This window comes from Impatiens glandulifera, chromosome 1 (genome assembly GCF_907164915.1).
Source record: "Impatiens glandulifera chromosome 1, dImpGla2.1, whole genome shotgun sequence".
Taxonomy (NCBI): domain Eukaryota; kingdom Viridiplantae; phylum Streptophyta; class Magnoliopsida; order Ericales; family Balsaminaceae; genus Impatiens; species Impatiens glandulifera.
The window spans coordinates 48,857,094-48,876,218 of NC_061862.1; the positions used below are offsets into that span (position 1 = coordinate 48,857,094).

A 19,125-nucleotide genomic window follows, 5' to 3' on the forward strand; every position below is an offset into this window, starting at 1 on the left:
TCCACTATAGGCTTGAAGTGTTGATTTCCAATAGATAGGTCTCCCACAATGAGTAAAATACAAGCTTGGTTATAAACATTTTGTCATCCATATCACCAACATAGTCTGAATCCACATATCCATCAACTACATAATCAACTCGTTGACCATAAAAAATAAAACATAACTTTAAGTGCACTTCAGACATTTGAAGATCCATTTGATTGATTCTCAATGTTGTTTACCCTATTTTGTCATTAACTTACTAACTTGACTCACAATTTAAGCTAAAATTCGGTCGTGTATAACAATCACATATATCAAACAACCAACTAAATTTACATATGGAATATTTGTCATTCTTCAATATCTGTGTACGTCTTCGAACATTGTTAAAAGGAAAGTTTAAAATGATTCGTCAAAGGAGTAAACACTTGCGGTGAATTGCTCATCACAAATCCGTCTAATACTTTTCGAACATAGTCTCGTTAAGGTAATCACAATTTTCTTGAGTTTCTATCCCTATAAATTTTCATTCCAAGAATCCTCTTTACAGCAAATAAGTCATTAGTATCAAACTTCTGGTCCAAAAAAACTTTCAAGCTAACATTATAATGCATATGGTGCAACAATCAACCTATTATCCACATAAAGTAACAAAAAAAAATAAAAGACTCGTCATCAAAGTTTTTGACATTGTTAGTGTATATAATATAATAATATATTATATTGATATATTATTATATTATATCCTATAATATATTATATTATATTTTCCTTATATTGCATATTATATAATATATTATATTATATTTTCTTTATATTGTTAATGTAACTCAAGTATAAATACCTTTACTATATTGAATAAAGAAGTACACTATTATTCTTTTTCTCTTAATCTTCTTACAGACATAAAAACAACAATCATACTCGCATCGCCTATAACCAATTTCAATCATGTAGGAGTCAAATCGTTTGTACCAACACGTACAATGGTTTTTTTAACATTTACACCAGATGTTCACGTCCAGGTTGAGTGAACCCTTTTAGTTTCTTAATGTAAATTTTCTCTTCCAAATCAACATGTAAAAAACCAGTTTTAACATCCATCTACTCTAAATGCAAATCACGATTGGCTACTAATGCAAACATTGTCTTGATTGAAGCATGTGTAACCACTAGAGAAAATATTTCACCATAATTTACCCTCTTCTACTGCGAAAACCCTTTTATAAGTCGAGCTTTGAACTTTTCCCCTACTTTTCTGATTATGTTGGTTTTTTTTAAAAAGGTCAATGTATATTAAAAATTTATTGGTTTCTTTGTATAAACTCGTTTACACCCAATTGCCTTTTACCCTTAGAAAGCTTAGCTAGCTCCCATGCCTGGTTATGCAAAGACTTCATTTCCTCAACCATCGCACTCAGTCATTTATCTTCCACCTGACTCGTAATAGTTTTCTAAAATTTTATCGAATAATCAACATTGATAAGTAGTGCGAGCTAGCCAAATCTATTAGGAGGCTTCATATTGCTGCATATTTTCTATCTCTGTCTAGATTTTAGTCTTGTAAATCATTTGTATTACGATATTCATAAACTGAATTTGAACTTTCACCCCTATTAAATACCATTGAAGGTTATTCAAAATATATTTCAACCCTATCAGATTCAACCAAGGGTTCTTCTGAATCTATTTGTATTGTATTTGAAACATATCAATTTTTCATCATGTTGTATTTACTCTATTGCAACATAAATTGCTTATTAAATACTGTATCTATGTTGATCACAGTTTTTTTTTGTAGTTGAATCCCAAAACTTGTATTCATTAACACCTTTCTTGAATCCTCAAAGAGATGCATTGCTTAGACTTTGGATTAAGTTTTGATTTTTCATCACCATTCACAAGCAAATAAGTTAGACAACCAAAAATATTTAAACTATTAAATTAATTGTATTACTTGTCTACACTTTTCAGCAATTTTAAATTCCAAGGATGTCTGTGGTGATCTATTAATGAGGTAACCCGCCAAATTCACAACTTCTGTCTAAACTTTTAGGAAGCCATGAATTCAATCTCAAACATCTTTCCTTCTCATCCTTTTTGTTACACCGTTTTGTTGTGGTGTCTTACGTACTATAAAATACCTCTAAATATCATGCTCCTCGCAAATTTCTTAAATTATGTATTTGTGTATTCTGTACCATTATCAAATCTCATATACTTGATTTTTCTACCTATCTAGTTATCTATCTCTATTTTCCATAGCTTGAATTTGACAAAAAAAAATTAGATTTTTGTTTCAAAATAAATATAGACATTTATAGAGTAATCATCAATAAAAGTCATGTTGTATAAAACTCCATCCAATGACGATTCTCTTGTAGGACCTCATATGTTAGAATGCACATAATCAAGAATTCCTTCTACATAATATTTATTAGATGCAAAACTAATTTTATTTTGTTTTCCAAGAACATAAAATTTGCAAAAATCTAACTTACAACTATTTACATCTTTTAACCATTCTCCTTTTATGTAATTTAACCATTTCACGCTCGCTCATATTCCCAAGATGTATATGGCATAATTTTGTGTTATCATCACTTGACTTAATATGATAAATTTCACATACAATTGTACTTTCTAACAATGTATAGATATTCTCTTTGTTTTGCTTTCATTTAATAACAATCAATGCATATTTACAAATTTTAATGGTTTCCCAATCCTCATCCGTTTTGTGAGAATAACAATTTCCATGTAAAGTGTCTAACGAGATCAAATATTTCTTCACTTTAAGTATATGCCTAACATTATAAAGAGTTTTAACAATACCATCACACATCTTAACTTTGATCACATCTATGCCAATAATACTACAACATCTATTGTCATCTAAGTGTACAAATCCAAAATTATCTTACTTGTATAAAATAAATCACTCTTTGTTAGATGTTATATGACAAGAACATCCCGAATTAAGAATCAAAGAATTCTTGAATTTATTGTGTGTAATTGAAACAACATCACCATACTCTGAGTCATCTTTCTAGACAACGTTCACAAATTTGGAAGATTCGACATTATTGGTCAGTTTTGGACAATTTTCTTATGTCACAACTCCCTATAATTATAACAACAAAACGTTTCTTTAGCTTTTTGACTTGGATATGAATTTTCCTTTTCTAGAACGATGTTTTTCTTGCCTTTTCCACAACCTTGATTCCCATAACACATAAATTGTCGAATCGAGAATTTTCTCATACATTCTATTTATGTTAGTTTTGGGTCAATAATGCTAGAGTAATTCTTTCAACTTTGATAATTTTTTCCATATGTTAAAGTAGTCACCAGGTGCTCAAAGAAAGATGGTAATGAGTATAAAATAATCATTACTCTATCTTCATCATCAATATTCACATACTAAGCCAAATATGAACTTTAATGCATCTTCAGCCCATATAACCTCCATTTTATATACAACTTGGTCGTTGATCTGACATAAACTGACCTTCTAACATTTTTCATATCTCAACTAGAGATTGCATATTAATCACATAATACATGATTTAATCTGTCAAACAAAGTTTTATGATCCCCGATGCCCATTATTATAACTCTTCCAAAATTTCGTTATCCATTCATGTTGGATTTTTAGCACGCAAAGTTTTTATAATTTTTTGTTGTGCCAACAAAATTTTAACTCTCGTTTGCCACAGACCGAAATTAGTTGTTCCACTAAACTTTCCAACTTCAAATCTAGAACTAGAAGACATTTCAACATTCTCAAAAATTTATTTTGAACGACAAGTCAAACAAACTCCAACACAAATCAAACAAGTCCAAAACTAAAGTCAAACAAAGCCTAAGAACTTGTTGAAATTTGGAATCAAATAAGCTTTTAGGTTATTTTTTAAAATTAAACAAGACATAAATCAAGAAAACCCTAAGTTTTTTTGATTTATTTTTCTCTCGTAACATTACGTGTTACTACTATCTTCTATCTTCTTTAATAAAAATATATCTTTAGACTTCTTTTGTTTTATTGTTGATCTATTTCCAACAACAAAGAAAAAAAATCAAAAACCCTATTTTTAGTTTATCACCGACTAATAGAGAAGAATCGTCATTCTGTTACAACTGATGAAAATTTATCCTCATCTAAAAGTTTCGACTTGTCAAGTATGTTTTACATTTTCTTTTCTAACACCATTTTCAATCAATTCTAAGAATCAAAACCCGAATGCAAAACATAATCACTTTCTCTCTAATTCGTTTATGTTTATTTTTAAAGAAGCTCTGATATTAATTGTTGTGATTCGAGTAATCATGTAATAAGAATCGAGAAATCAAAGGAAGGAACACAAGATATATTGAGGTTTGGTCAAATTTCCTACGTTCTCAGGAATGTCTTTGATTATATTAATTTCATTCTTAGGGTTAAAACGCTATATTATATGGTATTTATAAAGTAGTACATTATATCACAAAGACTAAACTATTCTAAGTTCAGCACATTAACTCTAAGCTTAATTAATATGACGACAATACACTCTTTACAATATATAATTCCCAAATGCTCAAATTCTCAAACCCATAGGATAGGATTTTGAACCTGATAATATAAGATGATCATAATGATGAAAAAGATGTTGAGGTGGTCTTTGCCATTGGGTTGGGTTTTAACTTATGGATAAGTAAATGGGTCAACATTTTCTATTATGAAAACGGTTTAGGGTATAAATACATTTTTTGGTATTTTTCTCTTAACAAAGTAAGGTTGTGAAAGAGTGAACAAATTTTGGATTTTCTGGTTCCTTCTTTGTTCTTTTGATTTTGGAGTATTTCAATCATTCATAGTGTAATCACTTCTTTCATTTGAGAGTAGAGTTTGATTTCTAAGAAGATCCGTAGTATCGTTGTTGCAAAATCCAACAATGATATCAGAGAAGTATTGAATGGTTACCTGTTTTAACATTGGAGCAGAGTGCTCTACTAGTTACTCGACGAAATTAAAAAAAAGATCAAATAGTTTCTTTGTTGGAGTTTTCGTCAGTTGTTAAGATAGTAATAATGGGAAAAACTATACCTGATATCGTGAGTCTAAATGGTACAAAATACAGACAATGAAAATTTATGATTAGTGATCTATTAGTTTTAGATGATTTTAATGAAGCAATTGAAAATAAGGGTGTTAAACCTGAGAGTACAAAAGAGGCTGATTAGAAAAAGGCAGATAGAAAGGCGTATAGCTTTATTCGTTCTTGGGTTGGCGTAAATATTGTGCACAATGTTTAGAATGAGACTACAACATATGGTGTGTGGAGCAAACTTGAAACTCTTTACGTTGGGAGGTCAACAAGGAATAAAGCAGCACTAGTACGAATGCTGATGAATCTGAAGTACATTAATAATAAATCAATTGATGAACACTTGAATGAATTTCAAAATATTTTCAATCAGCTGAGTAGTATGAAGATAAATTTTGATTATGATGTGTAAACACTTTTAGTCCTTGGATCATTGCCTACAAGTTGGGAGACACTTATTATCACTCTTAGCAACTCAACACCAAATGGTAAAGTTAACATGGCATTTGTCACCAGTTCCTTACTTGATAAGGAGAATCGAAAAGAGGATAAACCCTCTAAGTCTGATATATTGGTGACTGATAGAGGAAGATCAAAGATAATAGAAGTGGTTCGAGTAGGGGAAAGTCTAGAAGTAAGTCTAGAGCTCCGAAGAAGAATGGTGCTAATCATTACTATGGAAAAAAGGGTCATTAGAAAAAACGAGTGTTAGAAATTTAAAAATGATAAAGCAAAGGGTACGGTGAAGCCTATAGAAAAGAAAAAACAGAGTGCATATACATCTGCTTATACTTCAGATGGTGAACTGATATATGCTTCTAAATGTCAAGACTCATGTCTTAGCACTTCTTTAAATGAAACAGAATGGATTGTTGAAATAGGTGCCTCATTCCATATTACTCCACACAAAGGTTATTTCCAGTCCTACAAAGCTGGTGATTATGGTGAGGTTCGCATGGAAAATAGTGGTGTATCCAAGATAGTTGGTATTTGTGATATTAGAATCGAGACAAACATGAGTTGTTTCCTGACTTTGAGAGATGTAAGACATGTTTCTGACTTGAGAATAATTTTGATTTCTGCAAGTAAGCTCTATGATGGAGGTTACCGTAATGTTTTTAGTGGTGGAGCATGGAAGCTAATCAAGGGTTCCTTGGTTGTTGCACGAGGTAAGAAATGTCGTTCCTTATACAAGACAAATTTTAAAATTCTCGAATGAGTTGTCGAATCTCAAGAATGCTCACCTTGAAAGTTGAGCATTGCTTGAAGGTAAGCATAATAAAGTCACCTTCACTAAGTTGAAAGTGGAACTGAAAAAGAATGTCCTTGAGTTGGTCCACACAAATGTATGTGATCCTATGAATATTAAATCCATAAGTGGTGCTTCTTATTTTGTAACCTTCATAGACGATGCATCTAGGAAGGTTTGGGTTTATGTTATAAAGTCCAAGGATGAGGTTGCAACAATGTTCGAGGTATTTCACAAGCTGATTGATAGAGAGACAGGCATAAAACTGATGAGGGTACGGTCAGATAATGGGGGAGAGTACATAGGCTCATTTGATGATTATTAAAAAGAGTAGGGTATTCGACATGAATAGACTGTGCCCAAGAATCCACAACAAAATGAAGTGGCAGAGATGATGAACATAACAATGTTGGAACGGATGAGGAGTATGCTCTCCCATTCCAGGTTGGCTAAGAATTTCTAGGCTGAAGCCATGAGCACTACAATGTATGTGATCAATTGTTTCTCCCTCCAAGTCATTGAATAATAAGTTTGCAGAAAACGCATAGTCAAATAAAGATGTTAATTATGACTATTTATGTGTTTTTGGCTGCAAAGTCTTGGTGCATGTTCCAAAAGATGAGAGGTCTAAGCTAGATGCAAAAACTAGATAATGCATATTTTTGGGTTTTGGGGATACAAGTGTTATGACATAGTGGACAAGAAGGTTTTGAGAAGCCGAGATGTGGTATTCCTTGAAGATCAGACTATTGATAATTTTGAAGATGGTGACAAGTTTGATGCACACATACGTGATCTTCCTAGTCTTGAGATGTCTCATGATGTTGAGAAGACAATGTCACTTTTAGCTTCACACTCAGATAGTGATGATGATCGATGTTCCTTAGGATCAAGCTTGGTGATAATATCGAGGCTGGCTTTGAAGTTTAGAAAGAAGATGGAAATCAACAAAATCAACAAACAAAAGTACTTATGAGGTCTACTAGGGAGAAAAGATCAAGTTCTCTAAGTACCCGAATACAGAGTATGTCCTTCTAACCAATTATGTGGAGCATGTATGCTATAAGGAGGCTTTTGAGAATGCTCACAAGGAAGATTGGTTAGCTGTCATGGATGAAGAGATGAAGTCATTGTTGAAAAATGACACATATGAACTAATGGAAAGACCAAAAACCATAAAAATATTACAAAATAAATGGGTGTACAAGATCAAGTAGAGAGGTGATAATATCAAGCCAAAATACAAGGCTAGGTTGGTTTTCAAAGATTTTGGCTAGAGACATGGAATAGATATGATGAGATTTTCTCACTGTTAGTGAAGATGACTTCAATCCGGGTGGTGTTAGGTCTAGCTGCTTGTATAGTTCTTGAGGTTGAACAACTTCATGCCAATATTTCATTTCTCCACGGTGATTTGGATGAGGATGTTTATATGGAGAACCTTGAAGGTTACAATAAGAAAGGTGAGGAAAGCAAGATGTGAAAGCTTATCAAAATTCTGTACGGTTTGAAGCAAGCACCAAGAAAGTGATATCTTAAGTTTGAGTCGTTCATGACCATCCATGGGTACATGAAGACATCTACAGATCCCTGTATCTTTATGAAAAAGTTGCTTTTAATAATTGTATTATACTTCTCCTATATGTTGATGACATGCTAATTGTAGGGATTGACAAGCTCAAGATTGCCAAATTAAAAAAGGATTTGGCCAAGTCTTTTGAGATGAAAGACATCGGTCCAACAAGACAAATTCTTGGAAAGCAGGTCATTTGTGATCGGGTGAAGAAAAAGGGTTATGGTTGTCTCAAGAGAGATATATTGAGAAGATTCTAAGTATGGATAAGGCAAAACCAGTTTCTTGTTCATTGTCTACACACTTGAAAATAAACAAGACAATGTCTCCTAAGGATGAAGAGGAAAGACAAGAAATGTGCAAGGTTTCATATGCTTCATCAACAGGCAGTCCGATGTATGCAATGGTTTACACAAGACCGGATATAACTCTTGCGGTTGGAGTAGTTAGTCGTTTCTTTTCAAATTCCGGTAAGATACACTAGGAAACGGTTAAGTGGCTAATGAGATATCTTCGAGTGACCTCTAAATACGCTTTGTGTTATAGTACTAGAAAACCACATGTTGAAGGGTTTTCTGATTCAGATATGAGTGGTGATACTCACACAATGAGATCAACTTCAGGGTATTTGTTTACCTTTGGAGGAGGAGTTGTATCATGACAGTCTCGTCTATAGAAATGTGTTATTTTGTCTACTACAGAAGCTAAATATATTGGTATTACTGAATAGTGTAAGAAAATGAGATGGATGAAGGAATTATTGAAGGAAACAGGTATAACACAAAACATGTTCGTGGTGTTTAGTGACTCACAAAGTGCTATACATGTGAGCAAGAATCCAAATTCCATTCACGTTCAAAACAATCCAAAGAAGGTACCATTGAATACGTGAAGTGCTTAAGAAGAAGGAATTATACTTGGAGAAAGTGCATACAAATGAGAACGGGTCAGATATGATGACAAAGGGTTTGCCAATAGGCAATCATGAGATATGTTGTGCCAAAGCCGGAATGGTTATGGTAGGGGCGTCACAATGATGGATGTTTATAACAACATTCTCTCATGGATCAGAAGGGGGATAATTGTGGAGGTGTACCTTGCTATTGGGTCAGGTTTTAACTTTCGGATAAATAAACGGGTTAGAGTTTTCTTTTAACACAGTAAGGTTGAGAGAGAGTGAACAGATCTAGGGTTTTCTGCTTCCTTCATTTTCTTTGGCTGATCTAGAGAGAAAGGTTGAGAGAGCTTTTGATTGTGAAGTATTTCAATCATTTTTAGTGTAATCACTTTTTTCTTTTGAAAACAGAATTTAATTTTTAAGAAGATTCGTATTTTTTATGTTGCAAAACCCAACAAAAGACACTTCAAATCAAAATAATCATGGAAAAAGTAAAATGTAGTTCCCTAGAGTCCAAATGCTCATCTTTTCAAGTTCAAACAACTTCTACATCATATTAAACATAGAATCACATAGACATGCTTCTCTACATCACATATTTACAACATTCAAAAGTTTCTTCAATTCTTCCATTAAGAAATATATAATCCCCAAATGCTCAAATCTTTAAACCCATAGGATGTGATTTCAAATATAAGATAATCAAAATGATGAAAAAGACACTACAAATAAAAAAAGAAGCGTGGAAGAAGTAATATGTAGTTCCCCAACGTCCAAATGTTCTATGTAAAATATAACACTAGAGAGCTAGAGGAACAAGTCTATATAGCTTCACTTACTGTTACCAAACACACTTTTAGGGTGTCAAGCTCTATATGTTCAACCAACTGAAGCAAAAATCTAAAGACCAGAGTTACAAGCAACGAAACTCAGTCCCTTGGATGTTTATGTGTTGCGATCATTACCGCAAATCATTACAGGTCTATTTGGCTCATCACTGTTCCAAAACAACATATAGAAGAAATTGAAGTTGCCCAATTGTTCTCCATTGAATGTAAACAAATGGAAGCGATATGGTAAGAACAACACAGCCTTAAATTAGCTTTCAAAACTTTGTATCCAAATCTTTAGTCAAACCTTGCATCTCTCAATCTCTGACTATATGACAAAAATGGGAAACTAAAATGAAGGAGATGGCATACCAGCGAAATATGTGAGTAAACAGGAAGGCACGAAGTAAGAGAAGCGGCATGTCTCTACTGACCAAGTAATACTTGAGAATTTGAAATGGAAGAAATGAAATCAGAGATAGTAGATGAGAGATGAGGCATTAGGAGCAATGTCGGCCCCGAGAATTTAACTACCTCATCCCATATAGGAAAAAACATTGAAAAAATAAATTTGATGCCTTAATTTTATTTAAAATAAATGGTTAAAAAAAGTGTTTTATGTGAGATTTGGAACTATAACCAAATAAAATTAAAAATTTTCAATTTAAATCACTAGACTAGGGGGAATTTGATCAAATAACCTCAAAGAAGAGGTTATTTGATATGATGGTAATTTGTTAATTTTATTGCGCTCGTGGTGATTTTATTTTTTTGGACGATTTTGCCCCTGTCGCGAAACGCTAAGTCACTTAGCGTTTCGCGAAGTGACGATATGTGAAATGTTCAGATTACCCTTACTATTTAATATAACCTCCGTACTTTTTTTTTTCATTTCTTTCCTTCTCCTTCTCTCTCTTCCCGCTCTTCTCCTCCTACTCTCTAAACTCCGGCGGCGGCGGCGATCTCGTCGGAGATCTCGGCGGCGACGGTTTGTTCGAATCACTATGAGCTCCACGACGAGCACGAGCACTGTTCCAACAGGTACGTGTATTTTAAGCATGTTTTATTGATGTTCGGTTTCTTCGATTGATTAGGGTTATCTTCCCGTTTCGCTAAGTGCCTAGCGATTCGCGAAGGCCTTCCCGTTTCGCTAAGTGCCTAACGATTCGCGAAGCCCTTCCCGTTTCGCGAAGGCCTTTCCGTTTCGCTAAGTGCCTAGCGATTCGCGAAGTATTAATTATCCGTCTCTAAATCAAATCATGTTTTTTTATTGCAGCTGAAATTTTCGTTTTCTATAATGGAGAGTGGAAACTTGATGCTGATGGAATACTGTATTTTGATGCATCTTCAATCAAAACATTTGATCTACCCCAAAGTACTCGTTATGCTGAATTACTTGATATACTCTACGATAGACTTAATGTGCAGATATCAACATACGATTTAGTGCTTCAAGTGAAGTATGATATTCCGAATATCAGAAATCCAAAACCTGTTTTTATTGATAATGATGGGGATTTGAACACATATTTATCACGCTTGATTTTGGGTCGAACAGTGTCACCATTGTGTGTATCTGTAGTGGAGAAGTCAGCATTTACTAAAAAAAAGATACCACTACTTACATACCCAACTCAAGAAAGTATACTATCACCACAACTTACTCAAAAATTTGTACCACCTGTTGTACCCTCGGAATTCTTTGTTGAAAGTCAAAATGAAGTCGGAGAAAGCTCTTTGCCTCACATCCCACTTACTCAGGACTTGCATGTTAATAGTGGTGAAAAAGCATCAATACCTATACAACCAAGTGCAAGAAGATCATCATTGGGTACACCAACTAGTGCAAGAAAGGCATCAATGGGTACACCAACTAGTGCAAGAAGATCATCAATGGGTACACCATCTAGTGCAAGACGATCTTCAATGGGTACACCATCGACAGACCCGACAGACACATCACCGCCAGACCCCACATTTGCGATGACATTAACTAGTGAAACCGTATTGGAAGTCAGTTCGTTGTTTGAAAATAAAAAAGAACTTCAACTTGCTCTATATAAATAAGCGATGACCAATCATTTTGAATTCAAAGTGAGAAGTCAAGAAAAAATCTTTGGGAACTCAAATGTTTGGATGAGACATGCAAGTGGAGCTTGCGGGCTGTGAAAGGTAAGTTTTCTGAGATGTTTGAGATCCGGAAATTTGAGCAACAACACTCATGCTCAGTTTTGTCGAGGCCCAAGAAAAAAATGCAAACACTAGCATGGGTTATTGGGCAGTGCGTGAAGAGCAAGTACATGGACAATCATCATAACCACTTGCCTAAGAAAATAATTGAAGACATGCAGACAACTTATGGGATATTTTTGACTTATAATAAGGCATGGAGGGAAAGGGAAAATGCTTTAATAGCTGTGCGAGGAACGGTAGAGAATTCCTATAGAATACTGCCATCATACATTTACATGTTGGAGAAGTGTAATCTTGGTACCATAACCGACATACAGACAGACGAGCTCGGCCACTTCAAGTATATGTTCATGTCCCTAGGCCTCTCAATTAGGGGTTTTAAATCCTTTTGTCGTCCTATATTATGTGTTGATGCTAGTTTTCTTATGAACAAGGTGGGTGGTCAATTATTGGTGGCTATTGCATTGAATACGAATGAGCAACTATATCCTGTCGCATTCGGCGTTGTTGATTCAGAGAATAATAACTCCTGGACTTATTTCATGCAAAAACTAAGAGACACAATTGGATTAGTTGATGATCTCGTCTTCGTATCCGATAGACACCCAAGCATCGCTAATGCCTTGTGTGCTGTTTTCCCAAAAGCAGACCACGGTGCGTGCACATATCACATAAAAATGAATATTGTGGCCAAATTCAAAAGTGATAAGTGTCATGCGGAGTTTGATTCGGCTTCAAGGGCGTACACTATCCACGAATTTAATCGGTGGTTTGACAAGATCAAGGTTAAAGATCACAGGATTGCTGCCTATTTGGAAGAAATTGGGTTCCAAAGATGGAGTAGAGCATTTTTTCCCGGTAAGCGATACAATAAACTCACAAGCAATTATGCTGAGAGTTTCAATAATCAGAGAAGGGAAGCCAGAAAGTATCCCATTTCTGAAATGGCTAAGTATTTAAGATTCACAATACAACATTGGTTTAACGATAGAAGAGAAAGAGCGTCTAATCACAAAGAAGTTTTATCTCCAAATTATGAGAAGGTGTTACGTGAGGGATTCGAGAAGGCCAAATTCTATACAGTCCAATCGTTTAACCGATTCGAGTTTTATGTGCATGACAATTAGTCCCATTTCAATGTCAATTTGAAAGACATGAACTGCACTTGTAGAGTATTTGAAGTTTCGGGTCTTCCTTGTACGCATGCAATGGCTGCTGCCCGTAGTCGGAATTTGGTTTCTTATGACTTCTGTTCAAGGTATTAATATTTAGCTCACGTGTTCATTCTGTTTAACCAATTAATAATTCGTTATATTTTCCCTGCACACAGGTATTACACAACTGAGTGTTGGATAAATTCATATGCCGAGACATGTTATCCTCCCGGTGATGAAGAAAATTGGGATGTTCCCGAACATATCAAGCAACGTTCGTGTCTTAAACCAAATATGAAGGTTAAGAAAGGCAGGCCACAAACAAAGCGTAGGTCATCCCAGGGTGAGGTCCGTAAGGTCCCGAGACGATGCAGCTCATGTGCTGGGCTAGGACATAATAGGGCAACATGCAAAGCAGTGATGCCTGCACCATCTACTGCAAGAGCTTCATCATCTAAGCAGCATGACTCATTATCTCAACAATATGAACCTTTAGCTTGATAGATACTATGTTGTAATATATGTTGTTAATTGAACTATGGTACTGGTAAGATACTATGTGTAAGATACTATGTTGTTAATTCAGGTTTAAAGTTTATGTTGTATGTTCTAGTAGTAGTATATGAGTACTTAGCGAAACGCGAGGTACTTAGCGAATCGCTAGGTACTTAGCGAATCGCTAGGTACTTAGCGAAACGACAAGTACTAACTTAGCGAAACGAAGAGTACTAACTTAGTGAAACGATGAGGTTATCTTTTTTGTACGTTGAAGGGTAAATTCAAGGGTTACACTTGTTTTTTACGTTGAAGGTTTTCTGCAATTCAAGTTCAAAATTCAATACATCAAAATAATTTATCATCCAACTTCCAAAATATTCATCAAGGTTTACAATACATCAAAATAAGTTATCCAATTTACACAATTTACTTCAAAATAATGTTTACACTAAGGTTCGATAATCTGATGGAATAACCTGACCGCCATCTTCTGCCTAAAAAACTCCATGTTTTCTAAGGTCACATTGTGCACAGCTTGATTAACGGTCAAGTGTTCCATATACATTAGCGTGAAGACCCCACAGTCCCCGCTCTCTGTTGCCCATGGGACTTCTCCAACCTTAGCTGCAGCGGTTTTCACTTTGGGGTGTGGTAACCGTTTGTAAGTCATTGGTTGGATGGGGCCTTCGAAGTTGAATTTAGGATACCTTACCCTCTCACCAGGAGTGATTGTCTTTGAGAATATATGTGGAATCATGTCGCAGAAGGATTTCAAATAAGGATCCAGATTCTTATAAAGATAGGCATCACAGTCGTACACGTCAATGCAGTACTTTTGAAGACGTTCTACACACAAAATCCAGTGTTTCTGGTTAATATTCACAGGCATGTAGACATCGTCAATTGTTGACCATTCTGGCATATATCTATGTGGTGCGGCCATGTAATAGTCTTTGAATTCGGCGACTGGATAGTTAGTAGGATCCTTAATAAAAGTCCTGTGCTCTCGCCTGATTCTGTCCGACAATAAACAATCCCCAATTGCCACATGTGAATTTTTATATGTCTTGGGATAGTAGGAAATCCTTTTCCGCAAAAGATGGCAGAATGCATCGATTTCCTGCACAATGGGAGTATACAACATACATTCAGTATATATCAAACAACATTGACTAAGTACTTAGCGAAACAAGAGGTACTTAGCGATTCGATAAGTACTTAGCGAAACGAGAGGTACTTAGCGATTCGATAAGTACTTGGCGAAACGAGAGGTACTTAGCGAATCGATAAGTACTTGGCGAAACGATGAGTATTAATGAATAATGAATTGATTTGCACGACTTACAGTGTCTTCAAGCTATGTCAACCTTGTTATAACTCTAACAAACATATCCTTCTTTGCTTGGCAAGTATGTACATCCTTTGTCAAATTATCGGTTTCTAGATCAACCAACCACGCTTTTACTTTATCCAGCAGCTCATCTTCAAATTTTTGAAGGTGATTCACTTTCATTGGATCCTTTGTCTTGGGCATTTTTGACAAGGAAGGGTTGGTGTACGAGTCATCTTTTTTCGGCTTCCTCACTCTCCTCCCATAATTTCCTTTTGGAGGAGTATTGTATAACTGGAAATCATCATTGTCATCATTGTCATCTCCTCCCATAATTTCCTCATTTGTCTGTGCCTTCACATCCACACCCACACTCTTCTCATCCTTCACCTTCACTTTCAAATCCTTCACCTTCACTTTCAGATCAACCTCCACATCATCCACCTTAGCCACACCATCCAGCTTCTCACCGTCCTCCACTTTAGCCTCATCATCCATCTTCTCACCGTCCTCCACCTTCGCATCGTTCTATTTTCGTTCATCCTCCACCTTCTCACCGTCCTCCACCTTAACTTCATCCATCTTCTCATCATCATCCACCTTCTCATCGTCCTCCACCTTCTGTTCGTCCTCCACCTTCTGTTCGTCCTCCACCTTCTCATCGTCCTCTTTTTGTTCATCCTCCACCTTCTCATCGTCCTCCTTTACATCATCTTTCTTCCCATTATTCCCATCATTCACCTTCTCATCATCCCCCACAGTCTCCTGCATCGCTATCATCTCCTACAAAATAGACAAAATTCTGGTCAGTACTTAGCTAGTGGTACTAACTTAGCGAAATGACAAGTACTTGGGGAAACGCAGAGTACTAACTTAGCGAAACGACAAGTACTTGGCGAAACGCAGAGTACTAACTTAGCGAAACGACAAGTACTTGGCGAAACGCAGAGTACTAACTTAGCGAAACGACAAGTACTTGGCGAAACGACAAGTACTAACTTAGCGAAACGACAAGTACGCAGAATACCTCTTTCTTCTCCTCCTTCTGTTCAACCTTGCTCTTCTCAACTTCGATATCCTTCTTAGAATCCTTAACCTGCAAAATAGGTACTGGTCAGATCAGATATGTACTCAGCGAAATGAAATGTAAAGTGCAAAATTCAATATCTCCATACCTCAGTAGTCTTCTCCTCTTCAACCTTCACAGCCTTCTTAGAATCCTTCTTCTTACTCTTCTTCTTCTTTATATTCTCCTTCATATCATCTAATCTGGTTAATAATATGGACATCCTTTTATTGGATTTATCTAACAACTGTTTGGACATATTAAAAACCATCTTCTTGAACGACTCAAGGTGAGTTTCTTGAGTTTCTTGGATTGTGATTTTCAGCTCTTTGATGAGCTCTGTTTTCAGCTTTTTCAGCTCCTCTTTCATCTCTATTTTCAGCTCCTCCTTCATCTCATTAAATTCACATCCAACAGAAGGTGTTGGAGCCCGAGGAGAAGGTGTCTGAGCCCGAGGAGGAGGTGTCTCAGCCCGAGGACTTGAGGTCGCGGAGGGGGGAGTAAGAATGCGGGCCAGAATCGATTCATAAGCAAGCTTCTTCTTCAAGTTGACTGCTTCTTTAAGAGTAGCATCAACTTTTCTCTTCTTGGTGGCAGGTTTGGGGGGATTTGGAGTAACTTCTTCATGTTCACTTTCTTCATCTTCATCAAAATCATCTTTATTACTTTCCCATCAGTAAATCCCTCAAAAAAATCATCAGTTGTCTCGTCGATTTGTTCAAATTCCTCACCACTGTATAACCTCTTCTCCATGGAGGACTCTTCCATCTCAGTCACATTCTTGGTCTCTAGGGCAGTCTTTACCTCGATCGATGTGTTTTTCCTGTTGGAATGATAGAGTAACAACCTTGGGCGTAGAGGGTCATTAATCTGATTCCTTCTGGCGAATTTAGGGATAAAGTTTTCGATGACCTCATACGTCCACACTAGGGCTGCAAATGAGCCGAGTCGAGCTCGAATTTGCTGGAGATCGAACTCGACTCGATTTAGTATTTATTAGCTCGACTCGAACTCGAGCTCGAACGAGTTTATAAATTTGAGCTCGAGCTTGACTCGACTATTTACCTATAAGCTCGGCTCGACTCGAAAAGCTCGAACTCAAGCTCGAATTCAAGATCGAGTTCGAGCTCAAACTCAAGCTCGAGCTCGAATTCAAGCTCGAACTCGAACTCAAACTAAAATTTATTTTCAAAATGAAATATCAAACTTTCATACATATACAACATTTAAAACATAATATTTAAAATTGAAAATATTAATAAATTATAACTATTTAAAATTCCAAAATCATAATAATTCAAAAAGCATTCAACCAAAATTACTATTCAAAATTCTAAAATTAAAGTACAATACTATATAAATTGTTTGAACATTCAATATATTAATATTTTTTAAGTCACATTCTTCAAGCATAGCACAAGTACACCTACCTGCATTTAAGCTTAAAAATAATTAATATAAAAAATACATGTTAAAACAAATAACTAAAATTTAACTTACTTTAAGGTTTAAGGGAGATACGGACAAAAACAAATTGAACCTAGTTTTTATTAAATATTATTATATATAATTAAATTATTTGGGTACAAATATAACAAGAATTTATTGACTTATTTATATATTTATAGAAAGTTTCAATTAATTTATTTATATATTACAATATATTATTAATATTATAAATTCATTTTCTCTCTCAACATATTATATATAATATATACTAACCTTTTTTATCTCTTCATAATATATACAAAATATATACTGTTTTTCTATATAGATCTATGATCAATATATATTAAAAATATTTTTCTATATAGATCTATGAACACTATTAATATATATAATAGTGTTTTTCCATATAGATATATGAACAATTAATATATATAATAGTGTTTTTCTATATAAATCTATGAACGATCTATATAAGCACAAATTTCTCATAATATAAAAAAAAAAATCAAAGTTATTTAAAAGTATGAGCAATAGCTATAGTAGAAATAAAAATATATTTTAATTTACCTGGAGGTTCTTGTGAATGAACGAGAAAAATAGTGTAGATGAAAGATAACATAAAAATATGTATTAACCTATTATGAATGAGTGAAAGTAATGATGAAGACGAAAGAAGAAGAAATATTGAAGAAGGAAGAACAAGAAATGGTGAAGATAGAGGAAGAACAAGAAAAAAGAAGAGATGGTGAAGATGAGGAAGAAGAAGAAACAGTGAAGACGGAAGAAAGAAGAAGAAAAAGAGATTAAGAGTCACTTATGATTGATACATTAGAAATTAGAGTTTTGTTTTATGACAATATAATATAATATTGTGGATTATGGGCCTTCTATATGGGCTTTGAAAATAGAGAGAAAAAAATTGTTTTAAATTTTAAGTTTTTTTTATATTAAATAAATAAATATATTATATATTATCAGGCTAGAAAAAGCTCGACAAGCCGTCGAGCAAGCATTATATGAGCTCGAGTTCGGCTCGAATATTAAACGAGCCGGCTCGAGCTCGGCTCGAACTCGATCAAAGTCAAGCTCAAGCCAAACTTTGATCGAGCGGCTCGCGAGCAGCTCACGAGCGGCTTGACTCATTTGCAGCCCTAGTCCACACTTGAAGTGCCAATGCGAACCCATATATGTTATATGCAAAAGGAGCATAAGGATCTTCAGCCTTCTCATTCTTCTCAAAATATGAGCTACTGAGATGTTTCATGTTCTTGTTTAAACCCTTGAAGGTGGCTCTAAAGGTGACATTCCCCCATGGATATTGGAGGAAAGTGTCCTTGTATTCCACCATGTTGAGTATTTTTGGAAATATAACTCTTTTTGGGTCAAAGGTGAATAGGTACTGGCAAATCAGGCATACCAGCCCCATCTTGAATGCATCTTCCTTGTCTTTGCATTTGAAAAAAGCTTTCTCCAAGTCGCACATTTTCACACTCATGCTCCCTTTAAAGTATTTCACTGAGAGAGGTGGACAACAACGCAATTTTTCTTGGTCCAACTCAGGATAAATGCCGAAACATAGGCCGGTAACCAATGCATACTCCTTCATACCAAATATAAGCTTTTGTCCATTCACCATGAAAGTTATCTCCTTGGAGTTTGAGCTTAACCTCCTCATCAACATATGATGTACAATAGTTCCTGAGAACTGCAAGAGGGGGGCTGTGAATAATGATCTGAACTGGGTATTGTACACACTCTCCAAAAGATCCATTTCCTCGAACTTATTAACAATCTTCTTCAGGGTGAGGGC

The 19,125-nt window shown here is 35.1% G+C and overlaps 1 protein-coding gene and 2 non-coding genes across 3 annotated transcripts; all 3 read right to left on the minus strand.

Annotated features, from left to right (window-relative positions):
- Positions 1-9,549: 9,549 nt before the first annotated feature.
- Positions 9,550-9,692, minus strand: LOC124923239. The gene has a single exon (XR_007098239.1). It is a non-coding gene; the product is annotated as a small nucleolar RNA snoR136 (small nucleolar RNA).
- A 26-nt stretch (positions 9,693-9,718) lies between these two features.
- On the minus strand, positions 9,719-9,800 carry LOC124923063. The gene has a single exon (XR_007098085.1). It is a non-coding gene; the product is annotated as a small nucleolar RNA SNORD25 (small nucleolar RNA).
- Positions 9,801-13,918: 4,118 nt separating this feature from the next.
- LOC124927223 lies at positions 13,919-18,951 on the minus strand. Its single transcript, XM_047467599.1, has 5 exons — positions 18,797-18,951; positions 16,135-16,531; positions 15,488-15,583; positions 14,936-15,316; positions 13,919-14,590 (listed from the first exon to the last, which is right to left on the minus strand). The coding sequence occupies exons 1-5, from the start codon at positions 18,949-18,951 to the stop codon at positions 13,919-13,921; spliced, it is 1,701 nt and encodes a 566-aa protein (XP_047323555.1).
- Between the last annotated feature and the right edge of the window lie 174 nt (positions 18,952-19,125).

Bases quoted from the DNA above. Each gene is read 5' to 3' on its own strand.
- LOC124927223 (XM_047467599.1), bottom strand. From the start codon at position 18,951: ATGGTGAATGGACAAAAGCTTATATTTGGTATGAAGGAGTATGCATTG. The intron at 16,532-18,796 runs GTGCGACTTGGA...CTGATGGGAAAG, and splicing joins GGGAGCATGAGTGTGAAAAT to TAATAAAGATGATTTTGATG. The intron at 14,591-14,935 runs GTAAAAGCGTGG...CCCATTGTGCAG, and splicing joins AAGATGAGCTGCTGGATAAA to GAAATCGATGCATTCTGCCA.